Source organism: Brassica oleracea, chromosome C2 (assembly GCF_000695525.1).
Source record: "Brassica oleracea var. oleracea cultivar TO1000 chromosome C2, BOL, whole genome shotgun sequence".
NCBI lineage: Eukaryota > Viridiplantae > Streptophyta > Magnoliopsida > Brassicales > Brassicaceae > Brassica > Brassica oleracea.
The window spans coordinates 8,680,727-8,702,645 of record NC_027749.1 but is presented as its reverse complement, the minus strand read 5'-3'; the positions used below and the strand labels follow the sequence as shown (position 1 = coordinate 8,702,645).

General features: G+C 40.2%; 7 protein-coding genes, 1 long non-coding RNA gene and 1 pseudogene across 8 annotated transcripts; 4 read left to right on the top strand and 5 right to left on the bottom strand.

Annotated features, from left to right (window-relative positions):
- Positions 1 to 1,813: 1,813 nt before the first annotated feature.
- LOC106324934 (reticulon-like protein B21) lies at positions 1,814 to 4,307 on the top strand (the record flags this gene model as incomplete). Its single annotated transcript, XM_013762940.1, is given in 8 exon segments — positions 1,814 to 2,734; positions 2,810 to 2,869; positions 2,960 to 3,062; positions 3,145 to 3,219; positions 3,318 to 3,471; positions 3,553 to 3,622; positions 3,731 to 3,796; positions 3,880 to 4,307. Coding segments are annotated over 8 exon segments (1,737 nt in total). The 3' UTR covers positions 4,200 to 4,307.
- Positions 4,308 to 4,722: 415 nt separating this feature from the next.
- Positions 4,723 to 6,253, bottom strand: LOC106326227 (transcription factor bHLH82-like). Its single transcript, XM_013764250.1, has 5 exons — positions 6,002 to 6,253; positions 5,769 to 5,915; positions 5,630 to 5,695; positions 5,427 to 5,561; positions 4,723 to 5,165 (listed from the first exon to the last, which is right to left on the bottom strand). The coding sequence occupies exons 1-5, from the start codon at positions 6,251 to 6,253 to the stop codon at positions 4,824 to 4,826; spliced, it is 942 nt and encodes a 313-aa protein (XP_013619704.1). The 3' UTR covers positions 4,723 to 4,823.
- Positions 6,254 to 7,062: 809 nt separating this feature from the next.
- On the top strand, positions 7,063 to 8,294 carry LOC106320400 (protein RTF2 homolog). The gene has a single exon (XM_013758760.1). The coding sequence runs from the start codon at positions 7,153 to 7,155 to the stop codon at positions 8,206 to 8,208; it is 1,056 nt and encodes a 351-aa protein (XP_013614214.1). The 5' UTR covers positions 7,063 to 7,152; the 3' UTR covers positions 8,209 to 8,294.
- Positions 8,295 to 8,500: 206 nt separating this feature from the next.
- On the bottom strand, positions 8,501 to 10,078 carry LOC106320408 (trafficking protein particle complex subunit 5-like). Its single transcript, XM_013758769.1, has 8 exons — positions 9,955 to 10,078; positions 9,721 to 9,809; positions 9,583 to 9,646; positions 9,362 to 9,439; positions 9,200 to 9,276; positions 9,054 to 9,120; positions 8,855 to 8,962; positions 8,501 to 8,754 (listed from the first exon to the last, which is right to left on the bottom strand). Exons 1-8 carry the CDS (start codon positions 10,024 to 10,026, stop codon positions 8,722 to 8,724), a joined length of 588 nt encoding a protein of 195 aa, XP_013614223.1. The 5' UTR covers positions 10,027 to 10,078; the 3' UTR covers positions 8,501 to 8,721.
- Positions 10,079 to 10,254: 176 nt separating this feature from the next.
- On the top strand, positions 10,255 to 11,884 carry LOC106327665. The gene is made up of 3 exons (XR_001267501.1): positions 10,255 to 10,863; positions 11,526 to 11,685; positions 11,792 to 11,884. It is a non-coding gene; the product is annotated as an uncharacterized LOC106327665 (long non-coding RNA).
- LOC106327664 (glycerophosphodiester phosphodiesterase GDPDL6) lies at positions 11,593 to 14,930 on the bottom strand. The gene is made up of 9 exons (XM_013765884.1): positions 14,755 to 14,930; positions 14,549 to 14,674; positions 14,136 to 14,432; positions 13,944 to 14,053; positions 13,352 to 13,850; positions 12,928 to 13,248; positions 12,716 to 12,858; positions 12,170 to 12,653; positions 11,593 to 12,079 (listed from the first exon to the last, which is right to left on the bottom strand). Exons 2-9 carry the CDS (start codon positions 14,649 to 14,651, stop codon positions 11,781 to 11,783), a joined length of 2,256 nt encoding a protein of 751 aa, XP_013621338.1. The 5' UTR covers positions 14,652 to 14,674; positions 14,755 to 14,930; the 3' UTR covers positions 11,593 to 11,780.
- A 1,303-nt stretch (positions 14,931 to 16,233) lies between these two features.
- LOC106324687 (VAMP-like protein YKT61) lies at positions 16,234 to 18,199 on the top strand. The gene is made up of 6 exons (XM_013762647.1): positions 16,234 to 16,554; positions 16,765 to 16,862; positions 16,953 to 17,057; positions 17,285 to 17,350; positions 17,561 to 17,647; positions 17,906 to 18,199. Exons 1-6 carry the CDS (start codon positions 16,362 to 16,364, stop codon positions 17,954 to 17,956), a joined length of 600 nt encoding a protein of 199 aa, XP_013618101.1. The 5' UTR covers positions 16,234 to 16,361; the 3' UTR covers positions 17,957 to 18,199.
- Positions 18,200 to 18,331: 132 nt separating this feature from the next.
- LOC106323362 (outer membrane lipoprotein Blc-like) lies at positions 18,332 to 18,979 on the bottom strand. The gene is made up of 2 exons (XM_013761502.1): positions 18,570 to 18,979; positions 18,332 to 18,484 (listed from the first exon to the last, which is right to left on the bottom strand). The coding sequence occupies exons 1-2, from the start codon at positions 18,945 to 18,947 to the stop codon at positions 18,332 to 18,334; spliced, it is 531 nt and encodes a 176-aa protein (XP_013616956.1). The 5' UTR covers positions 18,948 to 18,979.
- A 1,141-nt stretch (positions 18,980 to 20,120) lies between these two features.
- The window catches only part of LOC106323361, a 7,327-nt pseudogene continuing 5,528 nt past the window's right edge, over positions 20,121 to 21,919 (bottom strand).

Here is a 21,919-nt window from a genome sequence, read left to right as displayed (position 1 = left end):
AGTGGTGAAGAACAACAACGGCGAGTCGGTAAAAGCATCATCGTGTCGGAAAAAAGAGAGGAGATGAAGACGATCTCTATATGGTAGTGAAGAATAATGATGGTGAACGGAATGAATGTGTATCAGCCTGTCTAAAAAAAGAATTAAAGAAGATGAATTCGCCGTCTAAACTATATTTGGTGAAATGAATAGTAAAGTATATATATTCTTAAGTATAGCTACCTATGTACGGTTACCATATTATTTGAGACATATTTCTATACTACTCCTTAAAAATGTAATAATATGTCATGTTTTTAAATTTGATAGGTCTCTTTTTGTCATTTTGTGTGATTGATTGTAATATGAAATTCATTTTTCGAGTGTTGGACAAATTTGATTATTTGAAACATTCGTTTACTATACTACTTAGACTATATGGAATATAAGATATGCAACATGCTAACCAAGTAAATGTGCTTTCAAGTGTTTAATATTGGAAAACAATTTATAGATTGTATTTGAGTTTATAGGTTTCTGCCTAGAGTTTAGATTTACTAAGTAAAGGTTTGGGTATAGTAAACCATATTATATACATTTTATTTAGGTTTATACTTCCTTGATTAGAGTTTAGCTTAATCTATTTATTTAGGTTTAGTGTATTTGGATTATTCTTCAATATTGGTTTGCAACAAGAATGTAAAAAACTTTAGAGTTTTTTTTTTTGAGTTATAAAGTGGAGAAGTAGTAGTTTCTAGTATTAGGTTTACACTTGTTGTACAAAATTCTTTTTGATGAATAAAAATTTAACATTCATTCAAAAAAATATATATATATATATTTTGATTAGAGTTTAGTAACTAGAATTTAGGGTTTAGTATTTAGAAGGTGAGAGGGTATGGTTGGGGTCAACATTAACTTCTTTCATGCAACCATAGATATTTTATAGTTCCATCAATGTGTACTATGTTATTTATTTTGTTTCATTCTATTTGGGTTTTGTGTTTATATTTGGGTTTAGGGTTTATATTTGAGTTAGGGTTTAATGAATAGAGTTTAGGGTTTAATATTTGAAAGTTTATATTTGGGTTTTGTGTTTATATTTGGGTTTAGGGTTTATAAACTTTTTTATTTTTTAAAAATTTATGTTTCTATCCACCCATTCTACTGCATATAGTAAATAAATATGTTGTAAATAAATTTATGACATGAGTTCGTGATGTGTTTGTAAATAATAGTGATTTATTATTGACCAGCAATAAAATTTTTTTTGGATGGATTAAATTGGTACGTGGCTACATGTGTTTCTATCAAATAAAGTAGTATTAATTTAATCTTCACCCTATGTTATTTTGACCAAGTCATATCTACCAATACAATATTACCAGATGATTACAAGAAGGAGGGACAGAACCGGATAATAATTGGAATAAATGATAGCTTTTACATTCTGTCAAAATCAATGTCATTTGATGCCAAAGTTGGTTATTCAGAAAATTCACCCAAGAAAGCATAAATAAAAATGTTAAAAGTTAAGGTGGAAAAAAAAAGTAGAGATTGTGATCATAAACCTTAATAATTGTGTTTAAGCAAGCATCTTACCACATGCAAAGGCTTTTAGGGGGTTAGTTAAAAGCAGTAGCCAACACCATATTTGGTGATCCATAGTCTCGTGAGACAATGACAGGTCCCCTCCTCTATCTAAGAACATCTACTCTCTCTCTCTCTCTACACACACATCAGTAGATGAAATTCAATTACTGACTTTGGTGTCCACTAACCTTCCTTCAGCTTCAAGGCTCATTATCATTACCACCCCTCGAAATCAACTCAGTTACCAGTAGGACAGTGACATAACGATATAGTATGGACCCAAGCATCAGTAGAAGAAGAAGGACTGGGGTTGGAGGAGCCGTTACTGCTGTAGGCTCTGTTTTGGAAACGAGAATGCACAGCGACGATGACGAAGTCATCTTCAAGACTATTCATCTTCATGCTGCTGACGAAGAGAAGAACTCTAACAAGCAGATGAGCTTAAAGGAGGCTACTTTGGTGGGTGTTAACGGGAAGAGACGGCCTCTGAAGCTAACGAGGCCGACATCGATCGGTTCTACTCCTCCGATGACGCCGAGGAGATCGATCTCTAGTGACGTAAATGACAAGGCTTTGACTGTGTCTGTGGCGGCGAAGAAGAAGGTGAGATCTGATTCGGTAGAACGGGTTGAGAAGAAGAAGACTCCGGGTCGGGTTAAGAAGACCCGATCGGAGCTTCGCACGGCGGTCGTCAGCTCCGGTGAATTTGATTCAGTTCCGCTGAGGAAGGTGAGCTCATTGCCAGCTCACAGGTCCGAGAATTCTTATGAGAAAACAGAGGATGTAAATGTAAAAACAGAGGATACCGTCGAGGAAAAGCCGCAGATCACAGAGGAAGTCAAGGAGTTCAGCGTCTGCAAGGAGATGGTCGTCTCCGCTAATTCGAACGAAGATGAGCAGATCGACAATGGCGATCACGATCACGAGGAGGAGGAAGAAGAAGATGATGATGAGGAGGAGGAGGATAAAGAAGTGGAAAAGCAGAGTATTGATGTGAAAGATATGAACTTTGCGAAGGAGAGTAGCGAAAACAGAGATGAGAGTAAACAGTACCGTCAATTTCACAACGGAACCGTTACATCGCCGTCAGCCGTCCGTAAAGTTCCGCCGCCGCCAGTGATCAAAACGGAAACTTCGGTTTACTCGGTCCCACCAAGCAAAGGTTTTTGATCCCGAATCTCAGTGCTCTGTTTCATCATCCGCCATTTTCATACTTTGTTTTCACAACTGTGTCCAGATACGTATGCAGAGGAAGAAGATAACTTTACTCATCCACAGAGCAAACTGCAGAGCCTGGGTGAGATTCTCGATGGTGTTCAGTGAAAACACTCAGTTTTTTTTTTTTTTTTTTTTTTTTTTTTTAAATGATGTAAATGAAATGAAACAGAGGATCTTGTGATGTGGAGAGATGCATCAAGGTCGACGCTTGTGTTCGGCTTCGGAACATTCCTCATCATCTCTTCTTCATATGCCAATAATCTCAACTTCAGGTTTGTCCCCACTAGATTAAAGGAAATAAACACATGATGGTTAAGTAGCAAGAAGAATAATGTGAATAGATGATATACACAGCTTCATAACAGTGGTAGCGTATATGGGACTCATCTATCTCGGCGTCACATTCGTATTCAAATCTGTGATCCGCAGGTAAATGATGCATAGATACCTTTCTCTCCTTGTCTCTTTGCATGTTTGGTTTTGAAACTCTAGAGTCTTAGAGAAAATCTATATTTGAACGAGCGCAGGGGAATAGTGGAGGTGGAGGAGGAGAGGCATAAAGGGGTTGGAGTGAGAGAGGAAGATGTGAAGAGGATACTCAGACTCATAATGCCTTACCTCAACGAGTCCCTGTTTCAACTCCGATCCCTTTTCTCTGGCGACCCTTCCACCACCCTTAAGGTTAGTCTTCTTCTTCTTCTCCTCTCTTTCCTTCACTCTATTGAGCTTAACAAAGATGATGATGATGATCATCATGTTCAGATGGGAGTGGTGCTGTTCATTTTGGCCAGATGGGGCCCTTCTATCACTCTTTGGAACCTTGCCAAATTTGGTAACTTTGCTTCTACCATTTTCTAACACTGGACTGCAAGGTTTCTTGTTTTAGAAAGTGTAGTTGCTTAGATTCTGAGCTGTGAGTGTTTTGATTGTGTGAGCATAGGCTTTCTGGGAGCATTTACAGTGCCTAAAATCTTCATCTCATACTCAACCCACTTCTCTGCTTACGGTAATCAACAACACCTTTCATCACCTTTTATGTTACATCTTGGTTGCGACAGTTAATCAAACAGGTGTTGTGTACATTTTCAGGTATATTTTGGCTGAGGAGATTCAAGGACGCATGGGAAACGTGCAACCACAAAAAGGCGGTGGCTTTGGCACTCTTCCCCCTCGTCTGGAACCTCTCATCCGTCGTTGCGCGTGTCTGGGCAGCATTCATGTTATTCGTTGCCTTTAGATATTATCAGCAAAAGATGATTTGGACGACTGATCAAGACGATGATGAAGATGAAGAAGAAGAAGATGTAGTAGACAACGAAGAAGAAGAAGAAGAAGAAGAACAAGTACTTAAACTTAAAAGAAATTCTTATATGATGATGATGCCGAATAAACTAAAGAAAATTTCTTAAATTTCCTCCTGCCCATATGTAAACATAATGTAATAATTTCTCTAGTTTTTAGTTAGGGATCATCTGTTACTTCATTACACAGCTTCTATACATATTAGAATGTGAATATGATGTCCTCTGTTACTCACATTTAAATATCTTAAACCAATCTTATTCATCGTTAGGATGAGTTACTGAAACGTGAGTTATTCAAACTTAAGGAAATTAGGAATGTGTGTTATATGTCTTCATCTGCTTCTAACGGATAAGTCTTATTCTTGGTTATCCAATAGCCGGGGAGGTTCATGAACTGGGCACTACCTAGATATATAATATAATTTATAGAAAATGCCACGCTTTAACGTGTTTCAATATTATACTGGTTCCACTTACATTCGGTTGAACAAACGATAGCAACGTTGACACACCGCGAGCTGAGAAAGACGTGGAATGCACGTCTCTTATATTCCTGCCCCACCACCTCTGTTCTGTATCTACAACCAGACACGTATATGTGTACAATTACAAGTGTTTCTGTCATGTCTGTGTTGTAAATTTATTTAATGCATTACAGTTAAAATAGTAAATAGATAACGTTTGACTTAAGACAGGAAAAATGAAACACATGATGAGAGATCCTGTGGTTTAGCCCTTGGAGGCAGATACATCATCCATAGGAGAGGAGTCTTCAGGTGCAGCTACTGCTGCTACATTTTTCTCCTCTGCTGCTAACACATTGGATTTGGGGTTAAAGAGAGCTCCACGAGAGTGATTAGATGTAGATGACATTGCAGTTGCGAGAGAGATGGGCATTAAGCAAAGCCCTTTCCCTTGAAGGTACTGCATTGCAGATCCCATGTCTTCTTCCATCAGCTTTGCCACCCTATTTTCTGTTGACCTTAAGCTCTCGTTGGAAGATCCTGTTGCGTTTCCTTTCCCGTTTAAGCCATTGCACGGTCCAGAGAGGGCGTTGAGCCGTGCTCCTACCTACATTACCCAAAAACCATGATGGTTGTTAATATAAAAAGCCATAAAGACAGGCCGGTTCTGGCAACATCCGAATAAAACATTTGCTTATCTCCATATTTTAAAGACTTGCTATTTTGTTTCATAACAATTTAAAGAGGTATTATGTATAGGGCGTATGACCTCAATTTTTTTTAAAAAATTAAAATTAAGGTAAAAATGTTTATACTGTAGTTTCCTAAATCTCAGATCTAACCCTGAATAAGAGAATAAGAAACTGACCTCGGAAGTGAGACCGTTGAGGCGTGGACCAACTGCACCTGCACCTCCCAATCTGCTCATGCTTAGTACCTTGACTTGCAGCTGAAGGAATCTAACATACTCGATGATCTCGTCCAGCATCGATGCCTTGTCCGTCTGCATCAACCAATTAGGTTAACGCAGATCCAGACAAGAGTTATATAAATCAGGAAAGTATTGAGTACCTTGTTGGTGTTGGGAACCAGTTCTTGAAGAGACTTCATACGCTCTGCAATGCGTTCTCTTCTCAACTAGTCAAAACAATACAATCAGAAACACATAATAATAGAGGAGATGGAAGAAGTGAACAATGAAGATATATACCCGCTCAGCTATGCTGTGAGGATCGGTGGCTTGACCTCTCCTAGCTCGCACCCTTGGCTTTTGACGAGCCACAGGTGCACTCGTGGTCGAGACTGTCCCTTGTCCCTGCAACCCATCTTGGCTGCCTATTGTTGGACCACCTGACTCCTGCATTGACAAACAATAACACAAGAAGATGTGATGCAAGGAATCAAAAACATTCTTTATCATGATGTAATGTGATAGTTTGGTGCCTGAGGTTGATGGAACTGGTCGGGGAAAGAGGCGTCGACGGTCAGAGAGTGCGGAGGAGGAGGATGAGGAGGGGGAAGAGAAGAGTCCCAGCAAGGAGGGAGAGAGGAGAGCATTGACATTGAATCAAGGAAGAAGTCATTGTTGTTTTGGTTTATGAACTCTCCCTTTCTTTCTCCATTCTCATTTCCCATCTCTTCTGTCTTCTGTCTTCTATCTTCTTCCTTTGCTTCCTCCAGCATTTTTATCACCATTTTGCTATTGTTTAAAATTTTGATTTAATATTTCTTTTACAAAAGTCGTACGTGGCCGGCCTCTTTGTATATTTGTTTTTGTTGTCAATAATGTTATAATCCAATTCTTAGATTTATTCGAATATGTACCAGCTAATATTTGTGTGTTGATCTATTGGTTTCATTAAGAGATCGAGTTTTGAATTCTAGAAAAATAATTTATTAACAATTATATAGATTAAATATTTTTTTTTATAAAATCTTTACAAGCTGTAAACAAAACCGCATATAAAACCACATATAAATTACCGAATGAAAAGGCGTCAATGTAATAATGTTATAATTTCAATTTTTTTTTTCTTTTAATAACTGGAAAAATTATTTATTATTTAGATTGTAACTAAATTATATAAATACATATAAAACAATAAGAAACAACAAATAAATAACTAAAATGATCGAAAAAACTTCCTGCGAACTTGAAATATTTGTCGCACTTTGAATATCAGATCTCTTTGTTGTATTACATTGGTTAATGCAATAGTTTTCTATTAGAACAATAATAAATAGAATCAATTTACAATTTGTTTTCTTTAAACTTTTAAATTGTCATGTTAGGTTAACTCAGGGGTAAACTATTATACTTTTTTTTTACCAAAAAAAGGAAAAAAAAAAACTCAGGGGTAAACTCTTTGCCGCTTGGAATAATTAAACTGTTCCTTGCGTTGCAAGTAATCATGGTATGAAAGTTAATTCACGCAAATCCAAAGGCTCGATATGTCAGGCCCAAAGCCCAAGCTAAAAGTGATCCAATTATTATTACACAACAGTGTCTTGTTTTCCTGTTTCGCATCTTTCTCTCTCTTCGATCTGAAAACTGAATCACCGACCGAATTGATCGGAACCCTAAGTCCGCCACAATGCACAGCCGGCGCCAGATCATAGTTAAATCTCCCTACTCTCAACAAACCGTCGCACTGCAATTAGATCCTTCGCAATCCGTATTAACTCTCTCAGGTCTCACTTCCTTACTCGAATCATGGCAACGTCAATCGCTATCTGATTTCTCCATCGCTCTAAATGAGAGGCCTTTGAACGCCTCTACACGGATCCAAGTATCTAACCTCCCTTCCGTCTCCATGCTCGCTCTTTACCCTCGCCTCGTTGGAGGTGGAGGAGATGGCGGTGCGACGGAAGCAGAGTCTCGCGATTGCTACCTCAACATGTACGCGGAGAAGAAACCCGACAAGGTTGATCCTAACGAGCAGAGGCTCTCCAAGTGGCTTAACTGCGCCTTGTCTAACGAGCCTCTGGCTGAGCCTTGCGTGATTGATCTCCTCGGGAATCTCTTCAACAAAGAAGCTTTGGTGAACGCTCTGTTGTTGAAGAGGTTGCCTAAGCAGTTCTCTTACATTAAGGGTTTGAAAGACATGGTGAATATCAAGCTCGCGGAGGTGGCTGGTTTCGATGGAGACACGACCAGTGCTAAGTTTCAGTGTCCGGTCTCAGGGCTTGGATTCAACGGAAAGTACAAGTTTTTCGCTCTGAGGGGGTGTGGGCATGTGATGAGTGCGAAGGCGTTGAAGGAAGTGAAGTCTCGTTCGTGTTTGGTGTGTCACGCGGATGTTAAAGATTCTGATAAGATTGTGATAAACGGTACGGAGGAGGAGGTGGGTTTGTTGAGGGAGAGGATGGAGGAGGAGAAGGCTAATCTGAGAGAGAAGAAGGGCGCTTCAAAGAAGAGCAAGAACGGTGTTGCTGTGGTGGTTGATGCAGGTGTGAAGGTGGGAAAGAGACAGATGGATGATGGGAATGTGAGTGGCAATGGCGTTACCGTGAAGAAATTCAAGGCAGGGGATGCAGTGCCGGTTAATGCTACCAAGGAAGTCTATGCTTCTCTGTTTACTTCGTCCAAGAAGAAGTCTGATTTTAGGGAGACTTACTCTTGCAGGTCACTTCCTCTCGGCAGGAACTGATTTGTTTGGACAGAACCATGTTCTTGTTACCTTGTTTGCTTTGTGATCTGCTCTTATTATATTGATATGTCTATTGGCTTTTGTAATCTGGCCACTGGTTATATAACAAGGAAAAGATGACTCCCTCGGAGTTCTCTTCTCTAACTGCGAGGCCTAAGAAGAGGTGTTCTTAGCCTTTGTATGAAAACATATACTCAATCGCTGAAGATAGAAAATAAGTTATGTGAAAGTAACATCTCATTACTTAACCAAGCTAGGTATCATGATAATGTGTATTTGACTGGTAACCAAATGAATTAAATAGAAACCTTGAAACAAAAAGATATCGGCTAAGAAAGTGCTGCAAATGTAACAGGAAGGTATGTATATGTAGTTTACATCAATGCACGGACGACAAGGGCTTTGCAACTCGATTCAAAAGCTATTATAATCATCCAAAAACAGACTAGCAGATTTGCACAGCAGTTCACATAAAGCTAATATAGTCCCCAGATAGTGGCAGAAAAGTTCTCCTCACTGGCTTAGCCGTGCCTCTCTTTTAAGCACCTGTGCAGGCATTGATGGAACATGTGTCAAGATTAAGTCTTTTGCAAAGTTTAGTAGAGGAAAAGAGAATGAAATAGAGGATATAGGGGCATGCACTAACCTCATCAGCAAACTTGATCAAAATGGTAGTCCGAGGACGCTGTTGTCCTTCAATGGGTACAAAATGAGCCGTTACCACAGCAGGAAACCCTGCGTTATCCAGAACTCCCTGCATACAGGAAATGTTGGTGGCTGCCTCAATCTTCTCCTCTTCTGAAACCATTTTAATATATAAACCGTACTTATGAATACGAACTCACCTTCACAATGCCGGCCACAAACGCCCCGCAGTTGAATGTTCCCATGTCTTTTGGAATCGATATGAACCTAGACGTTTTACAATTTATTCCATCACTTGTGTTTTTATATCGAGTGTTTACGGGAAGAGCTAGAGAGCAATCTAAACCTGTTGACGAGAAGCTCCTTCTCACTGATCATGTACTCATCTTCATGTTCAGTTCCTTTCTCAAGTGAATCAGCAACCTATAGGTTAAAAAAGGGCAAGTCAGGATCCACTATCCATAGAAAGACTCTTAGCAACTAATTCAATTCAAAGATCATGACTCACCTTTCCAAACAAGACCTTCCACACGGTGCTGTGGACAAAAGACAAGATTCCTAGTAACCGTGTCTCTCTCCGGTTTCCCTGATACAATGAACAACGAAAGACTCATTGACTGAACTCACCATTGCTCTTACATGAACCAAACTTATAAGAAAGGAAATGTTGTTTCTTTCAGGCAACACATATTACAAAGTTGTCTTTTTTTTTGGAAAAACAAAAGGTACCTTCTCTCGGTTGCAAAGAAGCTCCAAGACTCGAGCACCAACTGCATACCCAGCATCCTCTAGTCTGAGAAAGCCATCAAATCTTGGAATGTGAATGATTCAGACTAAGAAAAATAAAAATCATATGGGAAACTCTACCTTCTTTCAAGCTCAGCAATGTTGTCAACCTGGGTTTGATTGTACTGAACGAGCTCCGAGAATAAGAAGGCAAATGCGCTCAAGCTCACCTGCACTAATACACAGTACAATTAGATTGATCACCGCAAAAGAGATCAAAGCAGAAGATCGTAAGTCGAGAGATACAAATAAAATCCATCCTTCTCAAAACTATTAGATCCAGATCGTGGATCTAGGGGGGAGCGAGAGAAGTACCTCTTGTTTGCCTTTGCTGAGTGGCTTGTCAAGGACGTTTGAGTACAGTTTCATCTTCCCCACTCCGATCATCTTCTTCCTTTTTCAGCTACCCAGAACCCTCTTTTGATTTCCGGGAAAATAAACTGGAGTTGCTGCTTATTTTAACCCGGTTTGGTCTTTGGTTCGATGATGGTTAGCAAAAAGTTAATTTTTAATTGTAATTGTTCAGTTATAAACCGCTTGTATCTTTTTAATTCTATTTGTCCTAATTTGTTTTGGTGGGCTAGGCCCTAGCGATGATGTAAATGAGCCGATACTTGAGAGAAAAGCCCTTACCTCACTATCTCTCTCCTGCTTCATTCAAATCGTCTCTTCTTCCTCCGGTTCCGAGATCTCTATTCCGACGTTTTCTAACCTCCTCTCCGTTCCATCGACCTCAACCTCCGATCCCATGATCAAGATGTGGCAGAAGCTTATTCACCTTCAGTCTCTAGGGTTTCCGACGCCAAATTATCCACCGCTATCTCTCAGGACTTGAACTTCGATATCGAAGAACCCGATGCCAATTCTACACCTGCGATTCCTGGCCTATTCGTGTCTGCTTCTGAAGCTGGAGCGCTCTCTGGTTTGGCTACAGATCGAGGCGTTAAGCAAATGAAAGTAATTGAGCAGGTTGGCGATGGAGGATACAGATGACAAGGAGATGATTGGGATAGCGACAGCGAAGACAATCATCAGATAGTGGTGAATGACAACTTCATGATCGGATCTGACAGAAGGTCAAGAATGGGAGTTAACAACGAAGATGATGAAGAACCACTTGTTATAGTGGCTGACACGGATCCAAATCAACCTATGGAGGAGAAGCTTTGAGGAGACGATTGGTCTTCAAGCGGTGGGTATCATCCATTTAATTCTCAGTTTAAGGTCAGTGTCAGTGCAACAATGTTTTGTCACCTGTTAGATTACTTTAATGGCCGAGTTTATTCTCATGTTGGCCCCGTTATAGATTCTGTGTGCGTATCTCCTTTGTACTTGTACCTGAAACTAAATGCAAATGCAGAGTATGTTGATCAGAGAAAATTGGAAGTCTGAGTATCTTCTTCTTTACATAGCTGCTTCTGTTTTCTTAACCAAACTCTTGAGTGTTTGGTCATTAGTTTAAGAACTTGAAAGGGAGTTAAGAACCTAATGGTTTTCCTCTCTTCGTATATATACGCAATCCTATGCCACTACCAATCATGCTATGCAGGATTTTCTGTAAAATGTAAGCTTAGCAATTGAAGAAGAGGACTATAAAAAGAATAACTTACTTTATGAAGCAAAGATTTCATATTTTGTAAAAGAATAGGGAGCGAATACGCATAAGGATGACTCTGAGAGATTACTATTTTGTAGTAGTTGATGTAACTTTTCTCAAAGATTATTGGTGTTTTAGTTTTGTTCCTCGACAGAGAGCGAAGATATTATTATAAATAAAATTACTTAACGGCACTGTATTATTACACTGTAGTAATTTTGTTAGTGCTATTGTACCTTTAAATAATTGATCATTGTTTTTTTTTTTTTTTTTTTTTTACTTTTTGCAGGTTTACTATGTCGAGAAGGCGACAACTAGGCAAGTAGAATCTGCTTGTTGGAGAAGGTTCGTAAACAGATTATCAAGATTCAAAATCTCTACTGAAATCAAACATTCCTATGACCACAACACCCAAAGATTCGTTAGAGCTTTGATCTATTTTGGTTAACGTGAGTAAAACATAAATAGCCCAAATTGTGTCAGTTTGGAATACGCTGCAGGATAACATGTTCAACATTTGGAGTTATATTGTCTGATCAATCTTTTATTCAACAGCAAAGAGGACTCCCAAGGCCAGTATTGCCAGCAAAGAAAGGCCAAGATTAGCAGATGTGGCAATGGTGCCTGAATGAGGAGGGGCATGTGGCGGAGCTTCTTCATCAGAGGAGCCCATTTTTGCAACAGGAGGCAGAGGCGGATCAATCACGTCCTTAGCGTTAAGAGGCGGGCTTGGGGCAATAGCTGGTGGCTGTGCTTCCTTGGCTGCCACGGAGAGTAGAGCGCCAGCCTCTGCAGGTAAGATGGCGTAGGGCTGGTCTTTGTTCAAATCTGAGCATGGACTCCCTGGATTTGCATCAAACATATATCTTATCAGCCTTGTCTTGATTATGTGTACACTTATGTTTCATGATCTTGTAGAGGTTTAGAACTTACTCAAGTATCTGGTGGCGGTGGCAGGGAACTCCGTGATGACTCCATCAACGCCATTGCCTGCAATGAATGTTGCAAGCTCTACCGTAGGATCAGAGAAGTAGTCGAACGCTATGGAGATGTACTCGTTCCTTAGCACCGAGACGTAAACAGAGATATTCCCCTTGTGCATTTCCTCCACTACGTTAGTCTTCCCTGTGGCAAAGCTTTCGGAGATGGTGTCGAGAGAACTTCTCTTGAGATTGACTGCTTCTGCGTGCTTCTTGATTTCATCAACGGATGGCTTGGGAGCATCTCCGATCTCCTTTTCTATGCTCAAGACTCGAGTGTACGGAGGGACGGCCTCGAAACTTGACAGAACCGAACTGTCATCTGACTGAATCAAAACCTTTTGGGTTGATTGCTTGTCGAGTGTGGAATTGGTCAGACCGGACTTGACTGCGTCTACGATTCCAAGGCCTTTCTTTGAGGCTAAATAAGCAGCATTCTGTTAACAAATAAAACGTTAGTGGAGATGCCTTGAGTAAGTTAATAGTGAAAAAGACTTGCCTGGATGTTGATGAGAACTCCAGTGACTGCCTTTGCTTTGCCAAACTCCAGGAAGTCAACGAGAGTCATGAACTTCCCTGCATTCTTGTTTGCTGGGTTTCTCTGGAATCCCCCAGAAGTTGAAAAGGGGCTTTGTATTTGAGCTGGAGACAAAAACATTCAAATCTTAGCAATTTAGCTGAGAATCAGATAGTTTCAGAGGAGTTTCTTACGCTTCAAAGACTGGATCTCCGCCCAAGTAAGATCAAAAGAGAAAATGCCATTGGTGGGCTGGATCTCAGGAACACTGGTGGCTCGGGACATGAAAGTGGTCATGGCAGTAGTGGTTGCTGTGAGGTCTGCAGAATCATGGCAGAAAGCCATTCCGTCTTTGGACATCTGGACAGAACAGTCGATCACATCTGCTCCATCGTCCACCGCCTTTTGATAAGCCAAATCCGTGCAGCCTGGATATTCTCCACTTGCTCCATTGTGTGTTATGACCAACGCATTGCCTATTTTGGGGAGATTACCCTTCTGGTGAGATAAGCAAGCTGCAAGAACGCATAAACGTGGGGGGAGTGTTAGCTTCTCTTATTAATCAAGTTTTTGAGGAGACATATATATATGAGGATGGTGGATGGGAAGTCATCTCACAGATGGCTTGTGATGCTGTTGGCGGGAAGTCGGTGATGAAGCCATCTACAGAGAACTGGCCATTATCCACAAACTGGAGATACTCAGCGGAGGGATCATAGCTGTAGTTGTAACTGGTGCGATAATCATTGGCGAAACCTGAAGCGTAGACCTCTAGACCGGCCCTGTGGGCATCAGCCACAAAGGTGGATGCGGGCTTAAGGTAGTTAGCCGAGTCAGTGGGCCAAATGTAGTCTTTGGGGACAAGAACGCCTGAAGCAAAGGCCTTGATGGCTGCAAGGTTCTGCTGAAGCTCGCTGTACTTCTTGTTGGTGGTGGGCTCAATTGCCTCGGGGTCTTTGAATTCGAATATGAGCTTTGTCTTGGCCCTGCGTGCATCCATCCCAATGCTCTTCAAGAAACCGATCTCCGGAGATGAGATGAAAGTAATGCCACGGAATCGCAAGCTTCTAAGGTATGCGGCTGCGCTCAGCTTGTGCTCCATGTAGAATGCATCGTACTGCACATTTGTATTGTTTGTGTTTACGATGAGTAAACAAGAACCCTCCAGAGTTTGTTAATTATACTGTGAAAGAGAGGTGAAATAAAAAACCTGAACGCTCAACCAGAACTTGGGAGGCTTGATTCCTAGGACGTCCTCCACGGCTGAAACTGGCATCTGGCCATCGAAGATACTGGGCCGAGAGAAGATGTTCTGCACCACTGCTCAACAATACAAAACATGAAAAGGTGTGGTGGTGGGGAGAAGTGATTAATAGAGGAAAATGATAAGAAGAAGACGTACATGAGACATTGGAGAAAATGGTGTCGGCAGAATAGTCAAGGACAAACCAGCCCTTAAGGTCCTGACCATAGACCTTGTAGGTCTTCTGGGCTTTGGGGAAGAGGGTGGAGATGGTGGTTGCATTGTCAAGCCTGATATCAGACAAACAAAGGCCAACACCGTCCTTTGTCATCTGAAGGTTGCACAACATCGTGAGGCCAGGAGAGCTGGTGCTAATAGCCAAGTCATTTGCAGAGGCGCTTGACTCAGGGAAAAGACCGGAGAAGCCGCCTCTCGCCACAACCGCAGGCTCTTGTCCTAAAAGACAAAAAAATAAGAGGCATGTTTTAAAGGAAAAAACAAAGCAACATTTTATGTAATGTTAGCAGTTTTTATAGATTACACCACCAAGAATCAAGAAAAGGATAACATACCATTAAGGGTGAGCCATTTCGTGGCAGGAACAGCAGCAGGAATCTTGGGAGCCGCAACACAAGAATGAATGAAAAGGAAGAAAAAGATGAAAAACCTGAGCATCTTTGCGTGTTGTTTGATTGATCCTGCATGCATGTACATAAAGCAGAGTCAAATACATATCCGATAAAGCATACATTTTCAGAAAAGGTGAAAGAGATCTCACAGCGAAAAAGGAAGAAGAATATTAATTAGTCTCTTCTTCTTCCCCTTGTTTTCCTCCTTGTGTTTCCACAAGGGAAAAGAAACGAAGAAGAAGAGATCGTCAAACACAAAGAGGTTAATTAACGTGTTAAAGAAAAAAGTTAACTCTCTAATCCCATTTAAGGCCATTTACTTACTATTTTTATCTCTTTTTCCCCGCCATTCATTTCTTAACCGCTTTTCTTGTTTTTTTGCTATATATTTTTAATTTCCTTACGTAATTATTTGGGCAAATCTCTAAAATAGCACATTTCTAAGTTTATATCACAAAAATAGCACACAAAAACTAAAATGACCAAAATAGCACCTTTCTAAGTTTATCATTTGAAAATTTTAATTTTTTTATTTTTCAAAATTTGAAATCTTATCCCCAAAACTTCATTTCTCAACTCTAAACCCTAAACACTAAACCCTAAACCCTAAAATCTAAACCCTAAACCCTAAACTCTAAACCCTAAACCCTAAATCCTAAACCTCACCCTTTAACTCTAAACCCTAAGTTTGTGACTTTTGATAAAACATTAAGTGCTATTTTTGTGACTTTTGACCTTGAGTGCTAGTTTGGGAACAGAAACTTGATTTAGTGCTATTTTTGTCTTTTTCTCTAATTATTTTTCATAAACTTTTGAATGTTTTAGCAGAGATTTTTGGTTTGTGTAATAGATTTGTAAATCCAAATTACATTTAGTGTTTTTCATTTTATAAATTTATACTGAAATCATGTGTAAATAGTTTTAAGATTTTTAGTTCAAATTATGTATTATTCAACGGTATGAATTTACTAATAGATTTAAGTTAACTTGTTTCAAATAATTGTAAAAAAAAACAATCTAGTTCTATAAATAGTGATTAAAATCTATATGTTTTATTTGAAAATTAATATAAATTTTAGTAGAAATTATAAATTATATACGAATTTCCAAATTTATTAAAAACAAATAATACCACCTTAGACTTTAGATCAAAGGGCATTTCCAATCCACTTTAGATTTATAAAATAGAAGAAAAACTAGAGTTGTAATTTTTGTGCCAACTTGTTTCTCTGTATAATAACGTTGAGTTGGCCTAGTGGTAAAGGGGTTACGACTGTAACTACCGTCACTCGGGTTCAATTTACGGTGGAAATGACTATTTACAATGTTTGGATTTTTGGCAAAGAGGTGAAACCACCTTTTTAACCACGCGTCTGTGGTCGGGTGGTCAGTGCGTTCAGTGGATCCATAAAGGAACCCGAATTCGAATCCACACCGTACCAGATTTTCACGTGCGTGGTCACCAGAGCTCTCCAGAGAATTGTTTACCATTTTTTTTGTTTCTCTATAATAGAAAAATGATAGTATAATTTATAGAATATGATTCTTATGAAATGAGAAATATAGAATATGATTCTTATGAAATGAGAAATAGACAGCGAGGGTATATAATGAATGTCATCGACACCTAAAGCTCTTTTTTACCCACCGGACTTAAAAAAAAAAAAAAAAAATTTCCAGGTGCCGACGCTTCTTCTCCTCTCCTTCCGTTTAATCGCTTCATTGTCACGCAACCTTTGATCCACCGCAGGCAGCTATGAAGATCACCGCCTTGCTTGTTCTCAAGGCCGCTCCCGAAACTACGGATCCCGTCATCCTCGCCAACGCTTCGGACGTCTCTCACTTCGGCTATTTCCAGCGATCCAGCGTCAAAGAGTTCGTCGTCTTTGTCGGTCGCACTGTCGCGAGCCGCACCCCTCCTTCCCAGCGCCAGTCCGTCCAGCACGAAGGTTATTCCCTACCTTTAGATCTCCTCCTTTCCCTCGGATCTAATTCTCTCTACCTTTTTAGATTTCGCAATATTTATGATTAGGATTTGCGATTGCTTTCTCACCTCTTCCGATTCTAGATCTCCCTCGCGCGATTCCTTCGGCTTTTGGTTGTTCTCGTCGATTTTGGGTGTAATTAGGGTTCGTATCTTTGTTTTTTTGATAAAATAGAGTACAAGGTTCACGCTTACAATAGAAATGGCCTTTGCGCGGTGGGATTCATGGACGATCATTATCCTGTTCGTAGTGCCTTTTCTCTTCTCAACCAGGTTTCATTTAATCACTCCTTGCTTTAATTTGAATCCACATCTTTGTTGTCGTCAGGAAGAAATGATTTGACAGTTAATTTGTTTTCTCAGGTCATAGATGAGTATCAGAAGAGTTTTGGCGAGACATGGAGGTCTGCTAAAGAAGACTCCGCTCAGCCCTGGCCTTACTTAGCCGAAGCTCTTACCAAATTTCAGGTTTCTCTTCACTTGTGCAACTCTTTTTTTTTCCCATTTTCCCCCTTTGAAGCTTGTTAAACAAAACTTTAGGTATATGCTAAGTTGGGTGGACATAAAGGATCTACCTTTTTACTTATTCCTCATGGACTAGTTCTATTGTCCCCATTATTTTATGATCAAGTTGGATTTGTTGAGTGGTTTGGTCTTAAGTGTTTCTGGTGTTGCACTTTATTTGTAATCTTCAGGACCCAGCTGAGGCTGATAAGCTGTTGAAAATCCAGAGGGAGTTGGATGAGACCAAGATTATCCTTGTAAGTTGTGCGGTCTCTTTTATCCTCTCTTTTCCTATGTTTCTGCCGACAGAGTTGTCAAAATATGCATTAATGCTTTCCCCAAATGGTGTAATGTTCTGTCATTGAGTTTTGTTTCTTCTGCAACTTCAGAACAAGAAAAGTCTGGCCGATATAATGCAGATAGATTTGTGTGGCTCCCCATAACTGAATCTCTGTTCTGTATTGCAGCATAAAACGATTGATAGCGTTCTAGCCCGTGGTGAGAAGCTGGACAGCTTAGTGGAGAAGAGCTCAGATTTGAGCATGGCGTCGCAGGTAACATTCTACAGTCCCATACTAAGCTTTCCCCCGCTTATATTACTTTCTTTTTCCACTGTCTGGGTCCTCTGAGTATAGTTAGTTACACGGTAGAAAGGGCAGGATATGAGGCAGGTTGAAAGTGTTGTAGTCTTGTAGATAAATGTAACTATCACATGCTGGGAACAGTAGTATGCTATTATCGGGTTATACGGGTAGAGGAGTTGTGGATTGTTTTGAAATGGAACCTGATTTTTCGTGTATTGATTGCAACAGATGTTCTACAAGCAAGCGAAGAAAACGAATTCATGCTGCACCATTCTGTGAGCTTCAACTCTGGATGTCCTAAGGTATATATAGTCAACCAAACTTCTGCTGGGGAGACTCTGTTTTTCATTTTTATGTAATCGATCACTTTGAAATTCCACAAGACTCGGGTCGTGCGGTGTGCTATCCATTTACATTTCAGTTACAAGTGTCTTTGCCATATTTATATGATTGCTATATGATTGCTTTTGTTCATGTTCTCACTTTGATACCTTTATGTATAACACAATTATGCTACGCAAATAGACTTACTTTAGATGTTCAATATACACAAGCAGAACGATGGTTACTAGGGTAAACATAAGGGGTAGTAATATTATTACACAAGCAATGGAAGTAACAGGAAGGGAAACGAAGGTCTTGTGTTTTCTGTAACTATTTGCCGAACATAGATTTGAACCACCAAATACCCTTGGTGTCGTCAGGAGCGGGATGGACATGCGCCACTGTGCCAAACACCTTGGCTTCCTCACTGATTCTAGCTTCCTGTTCTGCGGTCTTTTCCACATGCGCCGTCCTGCTCAGTATCTACACCACATATCCCACATACTCAATATCAATCCTTAGCTTTTTCTATCATTCATCATAAAGACAAAAAGGCAAAAAGACATACCCAGAGATAACTCCTCGAAGGCTGGCCAATGACAGCATGCTGGTAGTCAGGATCAATATACAACACCCAGTAATCTCCAGTGACAGGAATGATAGGGAGGAAAGGAGGGACATAGAACTTAACTTTGAACTTAGCCTCGTCGCTCTTAGGATCAGTCTTGTAGGCTGAGCCTTGGATGAAAGCTCTCTTGCCACCGTTCCACGTCTCGTTCAAGACGTGCACCGTGCCGTCAGGGTTGAGGGGGTAGGTGGCGCGAGGGTCAACACCGTTCTTGGGCTGGAAAATGGAAGGGAAAGAAGCAATCTCGTACCAACGGCCCATGTATCTCTCCAAGTCAAGATCCTTCACCACTTCCATCCCTTTCTTCTGCGTCGTCATCTTTTCTTCTTCTTTCTTCTCTACGTTTCAGATATTTTATTGAGTAGGATAAGAAAGAGGGATTCTGTTTATTTTTTATAAAAGAAAACAGAAAAAAACCACAAAGTGGATTTCTGTGGGAAGAGAGACTGACACGTGGGAAGCGTGTAGGGCAAATGGTTAAGGAGGAGGACACAAATGTCTGTCTCTTTTCTTTGTTCTATGGGCGGGAGGTAGAACCGTAGAAGAATACAATACAATGGGCCAAGCCAAACATTCACACTTTGATTTGACTTTCTTTTGCCATTTTTAGGCCCACCCAAGAACATTTTTCATAATTGTGCGATTAACTAGATTGTAACACTCAACTTTTTTCGTGGTGACCACTGAGCGTCCGAGATTTCCGAGATCGGAATGATGAGAAGAAGAGAAAATATCAAAAACCAAAAAAAAAGATGAGAGATGAGAACAAGGAGACATGACATATTTGAGCACACTAACCTATCGACTTCAAACTCTTCACTTACCCATTTCAGTCTTTATCTTTATTTTGATTCTCAGTTTGAGGCTCACCTTAAGGAAACATGACATGACATGTTTGAACACACCTCTGAGCCTTGTTTAGATTACCATTTCCATATCTTGTAAAACATTCGAGATCTATATTCATAAAGTCCATTTTCGTCAACTTTGTTTTGGTTTGAGGATATTGTTGTACACAAAATTCTTCTTCTTTAATCTTATTACAAACACTAACAAATTTCTAATGTGGATTTTAGGATCGCACTCACCTCCTTGCAGATTACAAAAAAGCTTTCTTAAAGAGCAAAGGGATAAGCTTAACATACACATGTTATTTGTTTGTATTTTACCGTCCGCCTGGAAGCGAGATAACAAGATAGAAACGATTCGGAATGAGATGGTGAAGAACATGACAGTTGGCTTCAGTTTCCGATCCGGTTTAGCTTTGTTTTTGTATCGGTTCATGGGATCGACAAAATTTTTCACAGAAACCGGATTAATCATCACATACCAAAAAAAAAAAACAAAAAACCAACACACGTTCTGTTTTCCATTACAGCATCTACATCATAAAATTCAAACCGGGATTAACCATACTTCCGAAAGTCTCAAGATACTACTACATAAACATACCAAAATGCCCGGTTCGATTCAGATGAAAATCTACATTTCTCAGCTCTTCCTTTTATTAGTCGTCTTAGGAGTTGTTTTGCGTTGGGACTTACATGGTACTACAGGCGGAGGAATGACTGGAGGAAACAATCTCGGAACAGGAGAAAAAGTGGCAGCATAAGTTTTGTAATACCGTTCACAAGTGTAACAGTCGTCTACATACTGCAAAGGGTTGGTTTTCAGCTTCTTGCAGACGGCTAGAGCATGTAGACATGGGAACTTGTTGCTTTGAAAGTCCCCGCATGAGCAGGTTGAGTCATTCATCAATTTTTGATGGTGCTGCGACCTGAAACGCGTTGTTGTCTAACGGAACTAGAGCGTAAGTAACAGAAGCTTTCCTGAACTCTTGAAGCTTGTTGGTGACAGGTTTGGTGTACACATCGCCGCAATTTACAAGAGAATGTTCCTGTCAAAATACTCTCTCAGCTCATCAAACAGAAGCAGAACAGAACCTGTCAGGACATGATCAGCCAGCTCAAAGCCTCCACATTCTGAAAACAGATGTTCAGTATCTATCTCCATGATTCCGTATCTTCGACGTCCGTCTCATGTATCAGAGACCACTGATTTTCGCGAATTTGGTCTAACTTTCTCCGAGCTTCTGGGTTTTCCCTTTTGATACTCTCTTTGTGGGTTTCAAATTCATCCTTCTGACTTGTCGATCCAGCTTTCTTCACAAGGCTACAAAGGTGAGCAGAGCCTGGAAAACCCCGACACAATTGGGAAGCGAACTGTTTCAGGCAGAACCTGTGATAAGCCCAGGGTGGCGGCGAGTATGTCCGGGTGGGGACTGGAGATGAGGCAAAGGCCTTTTCTTTGTGTGACCTTTGAAAGAATGCGAGGATAAAGAGACGTAGATGAAGAACATTGAAGAACAGAGAGAGACAGAAAATAGATCTGAGAGAAACTCTATTCACTTGAAATTCAAATTGTGGATATGAGTACAAGTATTTAAAGACAAGTGACCTCAATACACAATATAATAAAATATATTCTTCTCTCTTCTTCTTTTCTTCAATAAACTCGAGCTTATAAAATCTTTATAAAGCCTTATAAAACCTTATAAAAACTTTATAAAACCTTATAAAAGCTTTATAAAACCTTATAAGTCTGACAGCTTAATTCTCAAGTCTGGCAGTTTAATTCTCAAGTCTAACTGCTTAATTCTGCTTCATGTCAACACTCCCCCTCAAGCTTGACCATGTGGAACAAGTCAAGCTTGGAAGCCATGAAGTATTCCCTCATTAAAACCTCAACTAGGTAAAACCCTTTGAGAGAAAACCCAAGTCAAGGAAAAAGAGTAGAACACTTCATGAAGGAGAGATCATTGACATGATAGGTCTGTGAGTCCCAATTTTGGATGAATGAACTCACATACCTTAGTGCTTGCTGCCTTGGTGAAGATATCAGCTAGCTGATCTTCACTCCTTGTGTAGCACGACAATATGATCTTCTGCTCCACGGCTTGTCTCACTTTGTGGCAATCTACTTCTATATGTTTGGTCCTTTCATGGAAGACTGAGTTGCTAGCAATGTGTATAGCAGCCTGGTTATCACAATGCATCGTGATTGGCGTTGTAACTTCAATTCCCAAGTCCTTAAGAAGTCCCTTGATCCAAATCAACTCGCTTGTGAGCTTCCTCATAGCTCTATATTCTGCCTCAGCACTTGAACAAGACACCACCTTCTGCTTCTTGCTCTTCCATGTTACCAAATTGCCTCCAATGAAGGTACAATATCCAGTAGTTGATCTTCTATCAACTCGATCTCTTGCCCAATCCGCATCACAGTACCCAACA

What these genes read in the sequence shown, in the direction of transcription:
- LOC106327664 (XM_013765884.1), bottom strand. Translation starts at nt 14,651, where the DNA reads ATGCTCAGGTTTTTCATCTTTTTCTTCCTTTTCATTCATTCTTGTGTT. An exon ending in AGTTCTGGTTGAGCGTTCAG is followed by an intron (nt 13,851 to 13,943) that starts GTTTTTTATTTC and finishes ACAAATGTGCAG; the next exon opens with TACGATGCATTCTACATGGA. An exon ending in CACCGCCACCAGATACTTGA is followed by an intron (nt 12,080 to 12,169) that starts GTAAGTTCTAAA and finishes ATGCAAATCCAG; the next exon opens with GGAGTCCATGCTCAGATTTG.
- LOC106320408 (XM_013758769.1), bottom strand. Translation starts at nt 10,026, where the DNA reads ATGATCGGAGTGGGGAAGATGAAACTGTACTCAAACGTCCTTGACAAG. An exon ending in TTCTTTGCAACCGAGAGAAG is followed by an intron (nt 9,440 to 9,582) that starts GTACCTTTTGTT and finishes TCATTGTATCAG; the next exon opens with GGAAACCGGAGAGAGACACG. An exon ending in AAGGAGCTTCTCGTCAACAG is followed by an intron (nt 9,121 to 9,199) that starts GTTTAGATTGCT and finishes TAAAACGTCTAG; the next exon opens with GTTCATATCGATTCCAAAAG.
- LOC106324687 (XM_013762647.1), top strand. Translation starts at nt 16,362, where the DNA reads ATGAAGATCACCGCCTTGCTTGTTCTCAAGGCCGCTCCCGAAACTACG. An exon ending in CCTTTTCTCTTCTCAACCAG is followed by an intron (nt 16,863 to 16,952) that starts GTTTCATTTAAT and finishes TTGTTTTCTCAG; the next exon opens with GTCATAGATGAGTATCAGAA. An exon ending in ATGAGACCAAGATTATCCTT is followed by an intron (nt 17,351 to 17,560) that starts GTAAGTTGTGCG and finishes TCTGTATTGCAG; the next exon opens with CATAAAACGATTGATAGCGT.
- LOC106323362 (XM_013761502.1), bottom strand. Translation starts at nt 18,947, where the DNA reads ATGACGACGCAGAAGAAAGGGATGGAAGTGGTGAAGGATCTTGACTTG. An exon ending in CTTCGAGGAGTTATCTCTGG is followed by an intron (nt 18,485 to 18,569) that starts GTATGTCTTTTT and finishes TATGTGGTGTAG; the next exon opens with ATACTGAGCAGGACGGCGCA.
- LOC106326227 (XM_013764250.1), bottom strand. Translation starts at nt 6,253, where the DNA reads ATGGTGATAAAAATGCTGGAGGAAGCAAAGGAAGAAGATAGAAGACAG. An exon ending in ACCAGTTCCATCAACCTCAG is followed by an intron (nt 5,916 to 6,001) that starts GCACCAAACTAT and finishes TTGTCAATGCAG; the next exon opens with GAGTCAGGTGGTCCAACAAT. An exon ending in TCAACGGTCTCACTTCCGAG is followed by an intron (nt 5,166 to 5,426) that starts GTCAGTTTCTTA and finishes TGGGTAATGTAG; the next exon opens with GTAGGAGCACGGCTCAACGC.
- LOC106320400 (XM_013758760.1), top strand. Translation starts at nt 7,153, where the DNA reads ATGCACAGCCGGCGCCAGATCATAGTTAAATCTCCCTACTCTCAACAA.